Source organism: Rhinolophus ferrumequinum, chromosome 18, assembly GCF_004115265.2.
Source record: "Rhinolophus ferrumequinum isolate MPI-CBG mRhiFer1 chromosome 18, mRhiFer1_v1.p, whole genome shotgun sequence".
Taxonomy (NCBI): domain Eukaryota; kingdom Metazoa; phylum Chordata; class Mammalia; order Chiroptera; family Rhinolophidae; genus Rhinolophus; species Rhinolophus ferrumequinum.
Window position 1 is genome coordinate 16,217,031 of NC_046301.1, and position 21,103 is coordinate 16,238,133.

The 21,103-nt window shown below is 41.1% G+C and overlaps 1 protein-coding gene across 2 annotated transcripts in view; it reads right to left on the reverse strand.

Annotated features, from left to right (window-relative positions):
• TBC1D9 (TBC1 domain family member 9) overlaps nucleotides 1–20,393 on the reverse strand; it is an 85,506-nt gene extending 65,113 nt beyond the window's left edge. The window contains exon 1 of one of the 2 annotated variants that reach the window (XM_033134449.1): nucleotides 18,498–20,393. In XM_033134449.1, the coding sequence (XP_032990340.1) occupies nucleotides 18,498–18,627 (130 nt within the window). In that variant the 5' untranslated portion in view covers nucleotides 18,628–20,393. The remainder of the gene's footprint in view (nucleotides 1–18,497) is intronic. The other variant, XM_033134448.1, reaches the window with a different exon arrangement.
• Nucleotides 20,394–21,103: the final 710 nt, after the last annotated feature.

Here is a 21,103-nt window from a genome sequence, read left to right on the forward strand (position 1 = left end):
ACCATTTATTAAAAAAAAAGATATACTCTTCCAAATAAAACCCACCAACTTTCTACATGCAAAAATGCCATAAGTTAACTCAAAAGACAAACTAAGAAAAAAAGATGTACCTCAGATCACAGATAAGGGCACAGGCCTTATCTGATATATAATTAGTTCCTAAATATTGGTAAGAAAAAGAACAGCCACTTAAAAAAAGTGGGCAAAGAACAATATCAGACAGTTTACAGAAGAGTAAGTATAAATAGCGAGTAAACATCTGAAAAATGTCCAACATCACCTCTAAGAGAAATACAGATTAAAAATACAAAGATTCCATTTTCACTTATCAGAATGGCAAGAATCCAAAGTTTGGTAACACATTCTCTTTAACAAGGCTGGGAAAACAGGCCCTCCTCACATACTCCTTGGGAGAGTGTAACTTGCTAAAACCCTGAGGGAGGGTGATTTGGCAATACCTTTTAAAATTCCAAAGGCATGTACCCAATGGCCCTGCAATTTCACTCCTCGGTATTTATTATACAGACATGTTTCACTTGGCGACTAAAGGACATGTACAAGGTTATTTATTGCAGCACCAGATTTATAGTAAATGTTTCAACATAACATAAATGTCTGTTAATAGGGGGATGGTTAAATATATGGCATTGACAATATATTTGAGATAATATATTGGGATAATAGCAGCTATAAAAAAGAAAAAGAATGACGACATTCTATGTCCTGATACAGAAAGATATACTATTCACGGAAAAGAGTATGGTGCAGAAAAACCTTTCTGTATAAAGGGTTAGGGGAAGGCTGGGATAAAGCCATGTACCGGTATTTGCTTGTATATGTAAAAGGATCTGGGGAAGATACACAAAGAACGAAGATGGTAGTTACCAAGAGTGGGTAACAGAGCTGAGAGATTTTCCCACTGTATACCTTTTCATTTCATTGGATCTCTGAACCACATAAATGTATTATTATTCAAAACTTATTTAAATTTAAAAAAGTGTCTTTGTAACTGTGCCAATGTTCTTTGCTGAGTACATTAATACATAAATCATTAACCTCAAGAATTAGGGAGCTTTGAGGGAGACCTGCTAAGGGTCTCTTTTGTAGTCTGGTCTCGCTTGCAGTTTCCTAACTGTGAACGATGGACCTTAAAAGTAGAAACCTCCCAACTACCTTTCCTTACACTGGTATTACTTATAGACATACAAGCATAAATCCAAGTATAAACTTCTAATGCTTAAAGTTCCTTTACAATTAGAAAACCAAAATGTATTTTCAAATAAGATACAGAAAGATTATAAAACGAATAAAAGTATGAAAACAACTCATTCACTTATTGTGAAAGGTACGGTTGTTTTGTTGACACTAAATTGTCACTTGGGCCGGGAACACGGTACAGATTCTCTGGAATTCAGCAGATGTGGCATGTTACCTTTGGTTATGCAATGTGGTGACTCTACGGCCATTTTTCTCTATTCAAATTCAGGAAACCGTTGTGTAGTGTGTTGTAAAATTAAGTGACCTTTTGGCCAAATGCCTCTTTAGTGTATTCCAGCTGCCTCTGCCATGTTCTCAAGGGCTCAAAAACAACTGATAGGGAGCCATCACAGTCCTAAACGCAAGGGCTGGCTTGTGCACAAACACTGGGTGTCAGCCAGAGGGTGGTGGTCATTCCGATGGCCCAGAGTAACTTGCGTGAAGATGATTTTTTCCTATTACTCATTATTAACATAATAGAAATGAAGTACCGGACTTAAAAATTATGGAGAACTCAGGCTGAGCGTGTCCACATACCTCCAGCAGTTACAGAGCCTAGTATTCAAAACACAGCTGCAAGGAGTTAATACACTTGAGAAGCCTCTATTCAATGCCCCCGTTGAAAACTGTCTTGAATCCGGTTTTTAAGTCTCTGAGGGGGTCTGACTCGGTGGACCGTGAGTCTGCCTTCACCTTCAATTCACTCTTTGTGTCACTGCCCACATCTGGGGGTGGGGGGACAGCCTGGCCCCACTTCCAGGCTCTCAAACTAGTCTCAGACCACCTACAGCCTAGGATGAGAATGCGGAAAATCTGTGAGGACATAATCCACATTTAGCACAGATAACAATTCTCCATAACGGCACATACATTTCAGTCTGCATGTCAGAGCCTCTCTCATTAAGCCTCAACAAAAACCAAGAAACTAATTTCAGTCCTAAATGTCTGTGCAGATTCTTGCTGAGTTCACTCTCTCAAACATAGGGATGATGTCATATATTTTTGCATCTTCAATTAAAAAAACCAACATGTGGCAAGCAGCTAATATCTATTTGATGGATGAATGAATAAGTGAGTGAATGGATGAATAAATGAACGGAAGGGAGATGAATTAGCCAGGGCGTCAAAATAGGGGAAAGACAAAGAAAGAGGAGACTACACCTGAGACATCAGCTGGCCTCCTTTGCGTCTCTGACACCTCTCTTTGATTACACAGAAGCAGTATTACCCTTTCTCATTAAAATTCTTCTCCACATATAACGTTCTTTAAAAAAACCAGAATCTACCAGAAAATTTAATGAAGTTCTCACATGCATGTATTTCTAAAGCATTTGCAGGTACAGAGTGGGGAGCCATTCTGCTATCTGGCCTGTTGCCAAGGCTGAAGCTAAAAACTAGATTCTACTGCTCTTAATAAAGAATGTAACGTAGGAAACACTTTCCCACCAAATGTGGACAGTGATTATAAAGGTCAGGGCTGCAGACATCAGGCACATTCTTTCCATACCATGTTTAACATCACTCAGGAATGTTGGCCACCGCCCAACTTAAGGGGAAAAGGAAACTTCTCTCAAGTTTAAGCAGTTTCTGAGTTACATGAAGGTTTTTCTGTTTTTGTTTTTAATACTTTAAATGGTAGAAAAGTAACAGTTCTGCCAAAGCTTTCAATTAATTTGTTAGCCATTTTAGAAGAGGTGGAAATCTTCCTCTGATGAAAATGCAGGCATATGTAATGCAAATAAATGGAAGCATCTAGTGCCATTGTGGGGTCCATGCCAGAACCCTCCGGCATTGCTCTGTTCTTCTTAGTATCCTTACTTCTTACTCTTTCTCCTTTTTGGATTTTCTCTATGTCACACTGTCCTAATTCACCACAGCTATGAAATAGCCATTAACTGGTTTCTCTCTCTCTCTCTCTCTCTCTCTCTCTCTCTCTCTCTCTCTCTCTCTCCATTTTAGGTTTCATGTATCAACACAGTGAAACCACCTAAATGGATCTCAGAATGTGAAGGTCTCATAAAGTAATGACGGTCAAAGTGTACCTTAGCTATTTTGTTTCTTTTAAGATGTTCAAGATATACATGATTTGAACAAATCCCCACAGTTTTAATGAGATGTAACTAATGCTAGAAGATTCTGAGGATGTGGAAATGAGACTGCATTCAATTACATTCCCCAAGTTCAGCTTGTCCATCCCAACAGCAAATTGCCCACTGCAGGCACTTAGAGAGACGATGACTTCAATTCCATAGAACAGGCTGTACTCTCCTTCCGCCTGGTTTTCAAAATAGAATAAAAAATAATGATGCAACAGGGTTTTTTCCCTTACATGTTCCTTTGTAAAAATCCCCCTTTGAGTAATTATTTCATTCAAATCTGAGCAAGCACTCTTATTTTTGAGGGAGATTGCCACCAACTTGCCCAGACGTTTTGTTGTGGCTTCTATGGGGTCAAAAGCTCAGTGTTGGTGAGTGGCAGGAATTTTATCTTACTAGGATCACTAATTATTGTGAAGAGCCTCACTTCCCAAATCCAGACATTTTCTTCTAAGCCATGAAAAAAAGAAAACTTTTGAAACCACCAAAATGACTGATTCACAAAAGCGTCACCCTACGCAACCTCAAACAAAGTAAAGCTAAACTAAACATCTGCTAGTAGCGTTGCAGTGCACCCGGATTCATTATTCAGTTGCTCTTAGAAAAAAATCCTTGAGGGGCGGTTATTTTTCTCATCTTATTCCTATATGAAAAAACTGAAATTGGTAGAGTTGGGACTCAAAGCCAGGGCTTCTTATTCCAAATCCTCTTCTCTTTCCATCACACCATGAAATGACAATGTTTCTTAACTGGTGCTTTGGACCTCACAGCTGAAGCCAGTAAGAAGCCTGTCTATTTCGATCAGATAATGGAAACTATCCTTTAATATGAATGGAGCCGAGGGCCATCGATTGGAACTTCCTACTCTCACCCCTTACGCTGTGACTCCTCATGATAATGGCCACGACTTCTCGAGCTCTTGCTAGGCGCGGACTGCTGTTCTCAACACTTTTCATTTATAAATGTAAACCCCTCTAGTATCCAGGCACGAGTTTTACCCTCATTTTAAAGATGAGGAGACTCAGGCAGGCAAATGCAATTTGCCCCAAATCACACCAGCTTGGAAGTGAGAAGTGGATTTCAAACTGAAGTGGAGAGCTATTCTAGATCTCTGAGCAGTGTGTGCATTGCAGAAAGGTACCTGGACAAACAGGACGGGTGATGCTGAAATCCAGTCCCAGATCTGCCTGGGGGGCTGTGCCTTCCCCAGCACAGCTCAGAAGGGACACTGTTTTCTAAGTGCACAGTGCCCTGGATAGGACCTGCTCAGGTGGCGGCTCCAAAGCCATGCTCTTAACCACCAGTCTACACTCTTAAACACTAGACTGCTGTCCCTAGAGGTAGTACCAGTTGAAAATATAAACTCAAAAGACTATTGATGAATGTATGAATAATGTATAATATGTAATGGGTTCTAAGTTATGAAAGGGGAATGGGGCTTAGCAGTATGGGGTAGATTATACCAGAACCTTCTCCAGCTGACTTCCAGAACAGCAAATCTCCATGGACGTGACAGTTGCTTGTCTTTGTCAGATACCTGTCATGAGTCTTGTTTAGAAAGAAAACCATACACTAACAGATATCTTTGTACAGTGGCAAATATATTCAAACACGCAAGTGCATTCTGCCTTAGTAGCTAGACGCTAATGTTAAGATCTCTCAAGTACAAGTACGAGAAGGCTTTTGGGAAATCAGCACTCCTTTCCCCAATTAGGACACTGTTATTGTTTACTTGCCCATGTTTTCAAGCTCTAAATAAAATACTACTCAGTTCTCCTCTCATCCCATTAAGTGCTTATTTAACTAATTAAAATGAAATCTGGTCTTGGTCAGGGAACGTCAGCGACACCATCACCAGGTATTACCAGTTTGAATGTGGAACTCAAGTCTTTCCAGAGCCATTTACACCATGGGCCACAACACTCCACCCAGAATTCTCTTCCTGTTCTGAGGAAACCAGGTTTTCTGTGGAAAGTGTGATTACTTGAATCAGTAACACTTTGGGGCTAATTTCAAAGACGTTGAATGGATGTCAGGGAACGACCATTCCTATTGCTACAATCCAGCCAACAGCATCTATTTGCAAATTGTAACACTATGCATCATGGTGACACACTACAATACAATTGCCAATGCAAATAATAGCTATTTCTATAGTGCGTGAACTCCCCAATTTGCCCTGGTCCCCTCACTCCTCACTGTCTCCCTGACACTGGGGCTGAGTGCCAGTTTCCATTTATCACCTTGTCCTCTTAGAAAACTCTAACTGTTGTTCATAGTAACGGAATGTATCTCTATAACCACAAACTGCAGCTCTATCAAAGCTGGAAAAGCAAAAGACAGACTGAGAGGACATGTTTAAAAATATCTGAGAAAAGATTTTTCTTTGTGCAAGAAAGACTATTCCAAAGTGTTTAACATTTTAAAAACTTGACCTTTATAATATAGGCAATATCCCTTTTCCCTCCATTCCCGCCTTCCCTTCTCCCATTCAAAAATAATCATTTAAGTTTAAAATGCCAGGAGTTATTAAATACCCAGGTACTAATCCCTGCTTTATTCAGCTAGTGTCAGGACCAGACTTGCCTGGGAAAACAAGAAAAAATTTTTCCAGAGAAATTTCTCTTTCTGAGAGATATTTTTAGATCCTTCAGGGTATTTTTAGGACTGTAAGTCCAATACTTTTTAATGCTTGCATCTTCATTTTCCCTGTTAATCACAACAAACAACCCTATAACTTTAAATTAAACAACATTCAATTCTTATTATGTGCATTCACACACTCATTTCCATAAACCTAGATTCTTCCTGATTATACCTAGGCAACCTGGACAAAAGGCCCCCCAAGAACAGTTAAGAAGGCTTTCTCTCCACTTCCAACTTTGGATTGTCCCAGAATGAAATCGTAACACAGCACACAGAATGTAAAGGTACATGAAATATCAAGGTACGTGGCACTGTTTAATTCTGTGTGTGATGTAAAAACAATGCATTATTCTACTTCCAAAGAAATATGGAATAATCAGTCACTTTCACCTAAATTTAAAAAAACAAATGATGGCCTGACAATTTACTATCCCAGTTACTAAAACCAAACATTTTTCTTTTCCTTCCTTTTCTCTTCTGTTTCTTTTTCTTCTTTTTTCCTTCTTCCTTCCCTGCCTCCTTCCTTCCCTTCCTTCTTTCTAATGAATATCTGCTCCTTGTGGGTGAGGTTGTTTTATCTTCACATTATTTTTACTTGGTTCATGCCGCGGTGATGTCGGCTCAGCAGATTTTCGATACTGCCACTGCAGTCAATCCCGATTTTGTTGAGTAGATGAAAGACACTTTGTTAAGAGAGGAATTTGGAAACAGCATTTTAATTCCATATTAAACCTGGCTGATGCTTTGGCTTTCAAAGGACTTGCAGTATCTCATTTGACCCTCACAATAAATGTGAGGTGTGTCGGGGGAACCATCCCCATTTTCAGATGAAAAACAGTCTCAAAGAAGTTAAGTACCACGGTCACACATTTAGGAGACAACATTGCTGTGTCTCTTTCCATTCCAGAAAGTCCTTCAAGATAGCAACCACCAAAAATGTTTAAACTCCTTCACCACAAATATAATTTACAATGAAAGATAGAGAATTGCTTTCTATCAAACTCTTTCTGTCTGCCATAAACAGTTTCAAATAAAAACAGATATTCTCTTTGACATTTACATTTTATTGGAAGGAGATTTCCACGACCTTTTCAAAGATGATTATCCCCATTTACTAAGCTTTCTGAAAATACTCTCTCCCATTCTGTATGAGCATTACAGATCCTCTAAGACAAAGATGGAGCTGGCGAGTGATAGCAAGGAAAAAAAAGTATTCCTCTCAGGACTTTATAATATCCCTGTGCTCACCTAAACCTTAAAAAAAAGTGGGTTATAAGCACAACAGAAATAGAACACAACAGAAATCTGTCAGTGGCCTTCAAAAGCACACGTGCTAACATTTAGTGTAGCTATAACATCCAGTTGTACACAGTCTCTGTGAAAAACTGAGATGTCCCCAAAAAACAAAAGAGGAAGAAGTTACCTCTACTAGCCAAAGTTTTTATTGGCACTAAGAAAAGGGGAGCAGTCACACATAACTCATTATAGATATTTCTATCAAGAGTACAACCTAAATGACTTAAGTTGTGAAAAAGTCACGGGGTGCTTCCTTAGTCAAACATACCCCAAAATTGGCATCAGACGGCCAAGATTAGCAGGGCTCTGAAAAAGCAGCCCACAAATTGATGAAGCTTTTCAAAAACAAAACTACATGATGCCTTTATGCTGACTCCTTGGAATTTGCCATGAAAACGGGGAGAACTAGCTTTTATGGGGAGACAGTGAGGGGGGAGGGGACAGTAGGCTCAGAGGAGCAGGTGAGGGGCGTATGGCACCCTCTTCCTAACACTCATGCAGAGTCATATTTGAAAGGCTAGAGGCGGTCCAGGTGTAAAACACAACAGGAAGAAAGAGGGGTTTGCCATTCCTATCCTGAGAGTTAACTGAAGCAGTTGACTGAGGTCTGTCATGATCAGTTGTGCCCTCTGGTCAGAAATGCACCGCGATGAGGCTGATAGCTGAATTCTAGACTGGGGAAGGCAAATGCCAACTCACTGTTCTGTATTCAGACCCCGACTTGCTCTCCATTTGCCTGTAGACAAGGAGCATTAACAAGGGAGAACCAGGGGAGTCACCTGTCAAGAGCTGCATGATCTCTATTGTGGGGGGCGCTGGGAGGGTTGGGGGTGCTCCCTGAAAGGACCATCTGCAGGGAAGGGAGCAGCCAGAACAACACCAGTCTTCAGACCCTCCACCGGCTTACTCCACGTCCTCTGCTCCTTCCCTCACCACACACTCCCTCCTCCCCACCACACACACACACACACACACACACACACACACACACACACACACACACACACACACTATCTGCCCCTCAATGAGAAACAGAACTGTAGTTGAACGGTCCCGCATATGGGTATCAGGATAAAAGCAAGAAAGAAGCACTAACATTTTTACCATTGTGCTTAAAGACAGTGATATATTCCCACTGTTTAAACACTATATAGTGAACTACATATTTAACTGGTCGAAGGCTAACAGAAATGGTATAAGACTTCCTACGATTTATAGTGACCCTGCTGCATGTAACAATAATGAATTCCTGAAATTTGGTGGAAAATTCAGGGTTGAGGAAGGTAAGACTTCAGGGTACTGGCTCTTCACGTGTTTGAGTCACAATCCACATTAAGGAGCTGATGAAAGTGGCAGGGCCTCAGTGCCAGAAAAATACACACTCCTAATTAATTCCAGAAATCTTATATGTGATTTCACGTCAGTCAATGACCTCCTGAAATTCTCCCTCATTTAAGTATCTCTAAAAGAAAAAATAGTTTGGAGAGCCAAACTATTGTAACGTTCCTATAAAAAGATCAATCTTTTTATACCTACAAAGAGAAAAGAATCAGGTACTAAATAGTCTTTATGATGTTTCACACAACTTACATCAATAACGATCAATATTGTACGTCAAATTTACATTTTTTCCTCCTTTCGTAGCCAGAAACTTTTAAAGATTGACCTCCTCCACAACAAACATGGATTTTTATTTGTTGTTATTAATTGTGTGTGGGGCGGGGAAGGGAGTAGGGAGTGGAAACCCACACAAACAGGCTTTACCCTCCACACAAAGGTTTAGTCTTTGTAATTGTAACCTGGAATGGTTCCATATAGTGGCCTCAAAGACAGTTTAACTAGAAGGCTGAAAACGGGGAAAGTCTGGAAATCTTTTTTTAGGAAAATCCAAATTCACTTTCAGATTTCCTCCCTGGCAGACAGAGTCACGTGACTGTAACTCATGACAACACTAGCCAATCGTTTCACAACAATGACATCACAACATGGGACAGGGGACCGAGCTGCTCTGCCCACGCCCTTCACTTTCACTCTCAGGACTACATTTCTAAGACCGAGATTCACTTTCCCTCAATTTCCTTTAGACTTCCGAAGGATGCATTCCAATTTCACCTTCCATCTTTTTATCTTGCCTTTTACCCTTCTCTTTCCAAATTCAGTCCCCCTTAAGTACAAATCCAAGCTCTGCGTGTTACTAGCGGGGTCTCCTTAAGGTAGACACAACTTCTCCAAGCACTCGGCTGCCTCACCTACAATAGAGGGAAGAGTGTCTAACTTACGGAGTTGGTATGAAAATCGAATCAGTGCTGTATGAAAAGTTCTCAGCAGAATGCCTGAACCACAGAGGGAGTTCAGCACAGGTTAGCTCCTGGGTCTGTCTGGTCTCTCTGGGCTAATTGTAAATCAATAAAAAACATATAATCAAGCATTAATAAACTAAGAGGACCACAATAACAAAGACTTTTTTGAAATTTAGCTTTAGACCCCATAGATTTGAAAATTTATTACAAAGATGCTTTTAGAAATAATGCAGTTTACATTCTTCATTATAGTAATAGATGTGTGAATGTTATAAAAAGCCAGTGGCGTGAAAGACAGTGAATGAATTAGTGACTTCTTTTTATGCTTTGATTAAAGAGTTCAAATTGTCAATTTATTAAGTCCTGCCTAATTTTACTAGAGTCTACCTTGGTTCCCAGGCTAACACAAAGATTTTAGAAATGTATTTGGACTTCTGAAATGTAAATCGTTTTCCTTATTAAGGAGTATTAAACGCAATCTAGAAAAAAACTGAATCAGATAAACAGAGTTCACTTTTTTTGTTTAGAGTGTAAACAGAGCTCAAGCCCTCAGTGTTCTTCTACTTGACCTTCCCTGTAGCAAATCCTTGCCCAGCAAGCCTCGGAACAGAACACTGGAGCTGAAAGGGTAGGAGTGCATTTCACAGGCCTCACCTCAAGGGCTAGACAGCTATTCACCCAGCTTTGTGCAACCTGGACCCAAACATAAAGAAGAGTTGATTCATTCAAATGAAAATTGCTAATCCTGATCTCCCATGGAAAGTTAGAAGGAAACCTGACTCGGATCTCTGGAATGGATCCCACAGCTAGGAAACTTAGTTCCCTGAAAGGATGTGGAAACGACCTAACAGCAAAACTGTGAAATACCATTTGAAGCCACCCAGACGCCAGCGGCAATTTCAGAACACCTTAAAACACGACTAGCCTATCCTCTGAGCTCTCTAGAACAAAGGAAAGGGAAAGAAAGAGATGGGGAAAGTGGGTTAATGACCTTTTCAGAGTTCTCTGGTTTAACTACAGCCATCCCTCCTTACCCATAGGGGACACGTCGAAGACCCCCAGGAGATGCCTAAAATCATGAATAGTACCGAACCCTATATATTCTGTTTCTTCCTATACATACACACCTGTGATCAAGTTTAATTTATAAATCTGGCATAGTAAGAGATTAACAACACTAACTAATAATAAAATAGAACAATTATAACAATACACAGTAATAAAAGGGATGCGAATGGCTTTGGGGCCATTAGTAAGTAAAATAAAGGTTACCTGAACACAAGCACTGTGATACGCAACAGTCAATCTGATAACTGAGACGGATGTTAAGTGACTATCGGGTGGGGAGCACATATAGCATGGAGACAGCTTAGACACGTGGAGACGCTGCACAAAGGGATGACTCATGTCGCAAGTGGGACAGAGTAGGATAGCGTTGGACTTTATCATGCTACTCAGAACAGTGTGCAGTTTAAAACTCAGGAAATGTTTATTTCTGGAATTTTCCATGTAATATTTTTGGACCATGGTTGACCCTAGTTAACTAAAACCACGGAAAGCAAAACCATGCGTAGGGAGGACTACTGTGCCAGAACCACTCTTTCTAAGCTACAAATTCCATTGACTAATTAACTATCTATTTATATCTATATATCTAAATCTATCTGTATCTAAAAATTAAGGAAAAAGGTGGCTCCTCCCCTGCCTTCTACCCAGGTCCTCTCCCTGGTAGTCCTATTTGCCACTGACACAGACAGTCATTTGTGTAAGGAGAGAGAGAAGAGGAGGAGAGAGAAGAGAGAGAAGGAGAGAAGAGAAGAGAGAAGAGAGAGAGTACAGACGGCTCCTGACTGATGATATTTCAACCTATGATATTTCGACATTACAACAGCACAAAAGTAATATGCATAACACATTACATGAGATATTCCACACTTAGTTATAAAATAGTCTTTGCGATATGGTTAGCACGCTTAGCCCTGCTAGGGAAGTTGAGAGTCCTGTGTAGAACACATGTCCACAGTTATCCCACACTAAAGGGTGCCAGCAGGGTCGATTATGGGTCATGGCTGCCCCTGGGGGACGTTAATTCCCCAGCACAGCCAGCCTGACATCTGGATGGACAGCCCCTGCCCTCCCAACATACATACATACGTACATACGAGTACAGACATACATACCAGTACATACACACATAAAATAGGCTTTGTGTTAGATGATTTTGCTCACTGTAGGCTACTGTAAGTGCTCTGGGCACGTGTAAGGTAGACTAGGCTTAGCTATGATGTTCAGCAGGTTAAGGGTATTCAATGCATTTTCGACTTTTGGTATTTCCAATTGACGATGGCTTTATTGGAGGTAAGCCCCTGGAAGAAAAGGAGCAGCTGTACTGCTTACAGGCAGAGTTTTCCAAATGTGCATATCCAGGAAGGGAAAGAGGGAGGGACGAAGGAAGGGAGGAAAAACGGTTGGTATGGAGAAACAATCTAATGGTGCTGACCAAAAATTACCCGCTCCAAAAAGTTTGAGTATTTGACTTAACTTTTTAAACCTGGATAAATGTCAAATATCCATGTGCTTGAACAGCACCCTTAAAAGATGCAATGTCTCTGTAAACCGCAGAGCTCTGAGTTGCTCACACATCGGTGTGAATTAATCAGAGCCAGTCCCCTCCTAACACCTACATGACATCATCAGCAACGGGAGAAAAATGGTGCGATGGCATCTATGAATGGCTCTTTATGTTTCCTGTATTTCACATAAGTTGTCTCACAGAATCCTCACAATGGTTACTAAGAGGTTACTAAAGCATCATATATAAATATAGATAGATAGATACAGATAGATAGATATATCTCAGAAAGGAAGAGAAATTTCCCAAATTACATCTGTTGGTAACAGGCTGGGGTTTAAATCCAGTTGTCTGCTTACTAAGGGATGGAATGACAAAGACCAGAGCCCTGTGAGGGGTAGAGAACACAAAGTTGTGCAAACAGCAGCCCTAGTGACTTCCCAATTTGTTTGTGGCACTGTCTGCCACTGAGCCATGAAGCACACATGGGCCCCTGACCTCAAGGTGGTACTGACCTCAGCTATTAGCATTACAAACTGTCTAGTCCCAAATTACAAATGACTGATTTGTGCACTATGAGACAGCATTTTGTGTGCAGGCCTGGGAACACAGTTTAGAATCTGATCTCTTCAGAAAATGGGTCCTCTCTGTACACGATGACAGCAAAGCAGAAAGCGTATGCAATGTCCCTAGAACAGGAAGTCAGCCTCAATCCCTCCGACTTCTAAAAGGGGACTTGGAGTAAATTTTCTCTTCCCTACTTTTCTGAGAGACCAGTTTATGAACACCTAGAAGATGTTAAAAGCTATCTTAAATCCTCCACAAATTCTGCATCTTCATTTTTACAGCTTCTTTGTAGAATAAGGTAAAGTCTCAGGACAAAATGGGATGGGTAACTGTGAGAAAGAAAAACTACTCATTTATACCAGTCCTACTCATTTATAAGGATGCAAAAATTCTAAATATTCACAAGTGATACATAAACATATAAAAACAATAATGTATCATAACCAAGTTGGATTATTTTATATATGTAAGTTTGGTTAAGCACTTGAAAAATCAGTTAATATGGGTCACCACACTAACAGCATAAAAGAGAAATATCATACAATTACATCGATAGACATAAAGAAAGGCATTTGAAAAAATTCAGCATTCATATATAATTAAAAACTTTTGGTACATTAGGAATAAGAACTCCTTAAAATAAAAAACTTAAAAAACATTATCTGCAAATCACTACAAGTAATGAACAAAGGTTGAAAGTCTTTCTTTTGATACCTAGAAAGGGACAAGGATATGTACAATCAGCACATTTATTAAACATTATACAATTTGCTTGTGCAAATAAGCAAAAAAAAAATTTTAAGCATAAAGATCAGAAGAGAAGAAATGAAACTGTCAATATTCTCAGATGACTATTGTGTATGTAGAAAATACCAAAGAATCTACAGACAAATTACTAGAATTCATTTCACAAGTTAGCTGTTATGGATATAAGGTCAATATTAAAAAAAAGAACACACAACTGAAAAAACAACAACTATATTTCTACAGGTCAGCAAAAAAACAGAATTAGAAAATGAAAATTTAAAAAGACACACTATGTAGTAGAATGAAAAAATATGAAATATCTAGGAATAAATCTAATAAAAGACGTGTAAGACCTCTACACAAAAAGTTGTGAAACATCATTGAGAGAAATTTTAAAAGATCTAAATAGAGGAATATACCATGTTCATGGACCAGAATACTCAATATTATAAAGATACTAATTTTGCCCAACTTTATTTATAGACTTTAATCTCAATCAATGTTCCAACAGTTTACACGTTTTTGTTCCTGCTGTTGTTTTATTTTAGTGGGACTTAATAAGTGAAGTCTAAAATGTTGTGTAAATGTAAAAGACGAAGAATGCCAAGAAACTCTTAAAGAACAAAGAACAAGAAGCTTGATCTAATGAATGTAAACTCTTACTACAAAGCTACAGTGTGGTAATGATGCAAAAATATTCTAATGGACAAAAAGAATAGACTAGGGGTCCCAGCAAATCAACAAACATTTAGGCACTTGATTTATGACCAAGGTAGCCCTGCAGAAAAGAATAGATTTACCATTAAATCATGCTGGAGCAACTGGCTGTCTATACATTTTTTTTTTTTAAATAAAACTTGACCCCTATCTCACATAATATGCAAAAATTAATTCCCAGTTAATTGTAAATATAAACCTGGGGGGATAAAACTGAAAAGATTCTATAATAGAAAAATAATATAGAGGAATACCTTTACAACTTCAGAGGAGGAAAAGACTTGTTGAACAGGATACAATAGAACACTAACCGCAATGGAAATAGAATCTACAAAGGACTTAGACGTTAAAATTAAGAAGCTCTGTTCATCCTTAAGAGAGCGCACACGCAAGAAACAGAATGAATATTTTGCCACACATATAGTCAGCAATGAACTCATATCCAGAATATATTAGCAATGCCTACACCAGAATACTACCAGAATACTCAATATTATAAAGATACTAAAAAGACAAACAGCTCAATTGAAAAGTGGACAAAGACTTGAACAACCATGTCACAAAATACTTCAAATGGCCAATACACATGAAAAGGTGCTCAACCTCATCAGTCAGGAATACGGAAATTAACTCCACAATGTGCTATTAGTAAAAACCCCCAGAATGGTTAAAATTACAACGACTGACAATGCTGGCAAGGATATGAAGCAAGGGACATCCCCATATGCTGCTGGAGAGAGTACACTGGTACCTGTACTTTGGAAGACAGTTTGGTATTATCTGCTGAAGTTGATGAGACACATAACCTGTGAGCTAGCAATTGCTCTCCTGGGTATACACCAAAACAGAAATGCATGCCCATAGGCAAAGAAACAAGAAAGAAGAATGATCGATCATAGCTACCTTATCCATAACGCCCCTAAATGGATCATCCAAATGTCCACCAGCAATGCAGCGGATAAACACGGATACATGACTGGGGTATACTCTGATAATAGTTTACTGTACAGCACAGGCAAATGAATATACAGCCACACGCAACAACATTCAAAAATGTCACAAACAATACTGAGCGAAGAATCCCAACATATGAATGCATATTCTGTGATTCCATTCATCCTTGCTCAAAAAAACCGGCAAAGCCAAATAGTGTGTTTAGAGATTTGTTTTGTCTGAAAATCTATAAAGAAAGGCATAAAACATCAGGATACTTTTTCATTTGTTCATTCGTTTTCACCTTTAGGAAAAGGTCACGGGGGGGGGTGACCTTTTGTCATTGGCGTTGCTCTATCTTTTATCCTGCTGTTGACTGCAAGGTGTCACTGTGATAAATCATTGCACTCTGCATCGTTATTTTGTGCACTTTTCTCTATGTGTATGAAATTTTAGTTAAAGGGGGTAAAATAATAAATCAAAGGCATCTATAATAAAAGACATTATTTTGTCATACCTGTCATTGCCTGGAATCAGGAAGAGAGTAACTTTAATTCTTTTTAAAAAGGCAAGAGTCCATATTGTGGCCCATTATTTTTTACAGCTTTTGCACTAACATGTTCCCAAGCACCACGGACCACTAAGCACTCCTGGCCTCATTCCCACTCATCTAGCATCCACTGATGAGTGGACCATGGTGCATTAGTCCAATTGATGTACACTATATATATAAAGCTCCTGAGATCGTCCTGAAAATCTCCAACAATTAATACCCAACACTTGAGCTTCCCTCCACTCCTCACAAGCTGATCTTTTCTTTCATTCTTGGTTCAAGTGTCACTTCTTCAGGGAATCTTCCCTTGTCCTCAGCCACACCCCCATCCTGATGGTGTAACCAACATTACGGTCCTCTCCTTTGGATGTTAGTGCTGGTCGTTTTCATTTTGACCCACCTCCTAGATCCCTCTTTGGAGGCCGATCCTAGGGACTAGATTCCCAGGACACCCCGTCCACCTGGCTTCTGTTGGATTCCACTGATGAGACGCAGTGGCAGAAGCTGAGAAGGTGAGAGAAGAGAAGCACGTCCTCCCCTTTCCCTTTTTGCTGTGGTCTTTTTCTAGGGGTAGCTGCTTCTCCAGAGGTCTAGCTCACATGGTCTCCAGTGCCATCATTCCTGCTGCCTAGGGTAGTGACAGTTCCCCACTGCTGTGCCTTTCACTGGCTCTGGTAACACTGCTTCCATCTTTCTAAGTTGTCCTTTCATTAAACTCCCTTCATTTGAACTAGGTTGGATTCTACTAGGTTGGTGCAAAAGTTATTGCAGTTTAAAAGGTTAAAAATAATTGCAAAAACCACAATTACTTTTGCAACAACCTAATATTTTCTGCTGAGACCCTGACGAGTGGCAATTTTATATTAATTTATTTATATGATTATTTTATCAACATCTGTCTTCTCCCACTAGGCTGTAAGCTTCACGACACTAGCACTTCAAAAGTTGCCAACAAGTTATTTGTTAAATGATTTAGTGAATTAATGAACACATGAATGAACTCATATTAGAATCAGAATATACTATACATAGTAACGAGGATTCCTAAAATGTTCCTGCTACATTTGATGTGGCACCAATCTGTCAGAGCAAACATTTTTTTCTCTGTTGGCTGAAAATAGCCTTTGTTGGAACACTTTCACTCATGACAATAATTTCAATTAGTCTGGCAATAAGTATAATAGCTGTGATTTCTCAATTAAAAAGATATAACTTTATCTATCTGAAATGTCATCAATGATGAGATTCCGAGTGGACTGTAGTCATAGCTCTAAGAGTCAGTAGGAATATAATAAAAATGTTAACTAGAAAAAGAAGACTCTGCATCTCTAAATTTTTCATAACCTGTTGTAATTCACTCTAGAAAATAAATATGTAGTAGTTACATGATGCAGGAGGGTTAACTGCAGGCAGGAAATGTTCCTTGTTAATACAATAAACTATTTACTCCATATTGTTGTTTTGGACTTCAAAGACAATCCAGGCTGATCCCAATATCAGACATGCAAGTTACATATCGATGCATATAGTTAGGCAACTTCTACAAAATGAACTGGAAAATTCTGACTCTAGGCCACTAATCAGAATTTCTAGAACCAGGTCTGCAGCTCTGCAGTTTCCCTTCTCTTTTATGGTAGAAAAAGTGCAGAAAAATCAGATTACTTACAGGTGATCTGACACACTACCAAGATCTTTCAAACAAGTATATGCCATACAATGTGACACTTGGATTTTAATCTAGAGAAAACTAGTTTATATAAATTATAATCACAATTAAATACATACTACATCAAGAATGTTTTGTCCATAGCAGTGCTTTTTGAAAGCAACAATTCACCTAGCATGCAAGCTCTGGAGGGTGATATATTCTGAACTCTGGAGAGGTCAAGGGTCATGTTTTTTCTGCAGTCTCTTTCCTGGTTGAACCTCTCCTGTTTCTTCTGCTAACTTTTTCATTGTAAAAAGTATCTGTTCATTCTAACCAACAGGGAGAGGGGAAGGTCCAATATGTCTAATATGGTAGGCGTTCAAGATTATTTGTAACCTCTCACCAGGCAAACTGATTAGTTAATAAATGAAGATCTTTTTAATATGGCAAGACTTGGGCTATGGGTGTGATTTTATAATCCTGAATGATAAGGCATGGTTTCAGTAATAGTTACAATATTAATCATACCTCGTGCGGGGGTTCTGGGAGGATGTGATTGAGTTAAAATAGTTAAAATTCAGTTATACTGCTAATTCTTTTACAACCGGATAACTTGCTTTGCTATGTCTAATTCAGTGCAACAGAAAAATTCCTTTTTCCTTATTCATTCTCTTCGGTCGTAACTACTGTAGGAAATGACCACACCAGCTCCTTACTAATTGCTTCCCTTAAAACAAAAGAGCATTTTATACCTGATCCTGCCATTACCAATAAAGAGAATGAAGTAAAAATTAACCATCCCCCACCTATCTTGCCCATATGTAAAGCGATATTGTTTTTAAAAAGGGGGGAGGAAGTACCGCATTCAATTCACAAGGGCTGAGACTCTCTGCACTCGACTCGCTCATCTCCAGTCCTTTCGCCATCACCCACTTATGGGGTGCCCAGTCCACTAAGGGCCCCACAGCCTGACAGGTCAGAAAAGAAGCATCTCTTTCACAGTCTGAAAATCACGACTCCGGATGCGTTCCCAGCACCACTGTGGGGAAGGTGGCTCAGCCCGGAGAGCGGGCGGCGTCTCGGGTGGCCACAGCCCAGGGCCGCGGGAGGCGCCGCAGAGCTCCGGCCCCCACCCCTCCCGCAGGGACCGGCCGCGGGTCCTTACCCACCAGTCCGCCGCCACCGCCTCCGTCGCCCGCGTGCCCCTTCCTCCGCTGCAGGATGAAGTAGGGGTTGGCCCTTTCGGTGACCCACAGTGCGTTGGCCAGCAGCACCTCTTCTGGGTTCACCCACATGTTCCCCGGCACCGCGGGCGGACGCACAAAGGGGCGGCGGGTCGGCTCCTGCACACACTGGCGCGCACGGGCGCGCACCCCCGGGCACACGCGCGCCCGCCCGCCCGCTGGGTGCGGCGGCGGAAAGCGACTTCACCAGCGGGCGGCCCGCGGCGCCGGGACCACAACAAAGCCCCCGCGGGTGGCCCGGGACGACGGCGAGGACGCGGGCACCGCGAGCAGCATCCTCTCCACGGCGCCGCCGCCTCCCGCGAGCCCGCGGCCGCTGAAGCCCAGGCCCTTGGCTCAACAGCGCGGCCACAGCCCACGGCGGCGGGAGGAGGGGAGCGGGAGGAGGAGGAAGTGCTGTGGCTCAGGCTGGGGATCCGGCTCGGGGGCGTGCAGGGCTGCGGGCTACGCGAGTAGCTCCGGCCCCGCGGGGAGGGCTGAGCGGGGCGGGGGCGCGGCTGCTCCCGCAGCGCCGACCGACGCTCCGGGCCACCTCCGTCTCTTGCCGCTCAGAGCCCTTGAGATCACCGCGCGTTAACACTCCCCGTCGGGGCCACTTGCACTCGCAGCAAAGCCCAGCTCCTCGCTGGAAGGACGCTCCGGACACTGCGAATGAATGACGACAGCGCGGCTCACTCGGAGCGAGCCCGGGTGACAACAGTTTTCACGGGCGCGGGTCCTCCGTGGGCTCTGCCTGTCGCGATCTGCCGCTGCGGCTGGCTTTGGGGGGACCTTCTGAGGACCTTGTGGCAAGCACTCGGCCCCACGCCCATCCCAGCTGGGAGGACGCTGCCAGCCTCCGTAGGGGGAGGTGTGTGTGTGCAGTGAGTGTTTATGGTTGACGCTCTGTGAGCTAGCGCCACCCCTCTTCCCAGGAAATGTGTGTTTCAAGATTCCAGACTTGGAGCAAGATACTGTAGTCGGAAGTGGACTCAGCCAATGGCTGTGGATGTTTTTGTTTCCTGCATCCCTAGGACAAGTCATGTGCTAAATTTGTCACTGCCCGTAACCCCTCCCCCCTCTCCATTGTAATTAAAGTGGCCCAGCTAAGTGCATTACGTCACTTCTTTCCTTGACCTGTGGGGCGTGAGCAATAGCGAAGTTGGAAGCTGCCCAAAAGCTTAGACCAACTAACTCACACCACAGCTGTTCCTATGTCAGGCATTTGGTGCTTCGAGGACCAGGCATGGCAGAATTCTGGGGTTTATCCATACTTAATAGATGGATTAAATTTTTTTAAAAAGCATTGCAATTAGAGACACACAAACCAAAGGAGCTTTATCCCTAGATAGTTTTGCTTTCTCCCCTAACACTTCGAGTCTCTTGTGGGGATCACAAGCCTTCTACCTACCTATCTGATGACATTTTTCACCTCCTTTTACATCCAAGAGATCTGCAGGCAGATAACAGCACAAAGGGGCTCCTCTTTCCAGATGGGAATTTACCAAGCTCTGCTTTGTCGCGGAAGTTGGACGACCCTGTGGACTTTTCCTTTTCCCAAAGAGCAAAGCAGTCAAGAAATGAGACTTTCTTGGGTGAACTTCTAATTTTCTACTTACGCAGTTCTCACTTGGATTCCTTCAAATGGCCGGGTGAGCATGTCCCAGCCATTTTTATGAGGCTACCCCTGCACCTGTTGGTGTCCTACTCGGAGGGTTCACCAGGAATGAAAGTTTCCCTTTCCTTTATCACACTGACTGATCTTCTGCCTCTTTAGAAAACATTTAAGACCTCCAGGCATTTATGCAAACTTCATATATTTAACACAGACTCAAAAATGTCATTTGGCACAGAACCTTCAATAACAAAATCTATTGCAAATAAAAATCAATAAACAATAAGATTGCAAATCATACATATGTAAAATTTGTATTAATATATTTATATAACAACATTTTTAAGTGTTTCCATGAATATTCTTTCATTTTATATAATTAGCATTTTTTTTTACAAACTCTACTAAAGGGTTTACTATCTTTTAGCAAGTAAACCCTTACTATCTTTTGGAGTGTCCTTATCATACTGCTCCATGCTGGGCTTGACACTTCTTCTCTAGCCCTAAAATGTGAGATTAGATTAGCATTATGAAATCCATTAGTGCTAAAATGCTGCTTATTTATATAATTCATGCATGCATTGATTCAACCTGTAATTATTGAATGCCTGCTACACTTAAGACCCTGGGACTAACAAGTGAACAAAGCATTCAAAATCACTGCCTTCAGGGAGATTAAAATGTAGAATAGATAATAAAAACTAAAACAAATCTACAAAAACTTGTTTTGGGAACAAGATTGGACACCAAGAGGAAAGAGAAATTAAAATAAATGTCTAAATAGATGAAAGAAAGAGAGAAAGAGAGAGAGAGAGAGAGAGAGAGAGAGAGAGAGAGAGAGAGAAAAGGAAAGAGAAAATGTCCAGACCTTCACTGTCTAGTAGAATATTCAGAATGTCTAGTGTCCAGTGCTGTAGAAGAAGAGTGGCAATT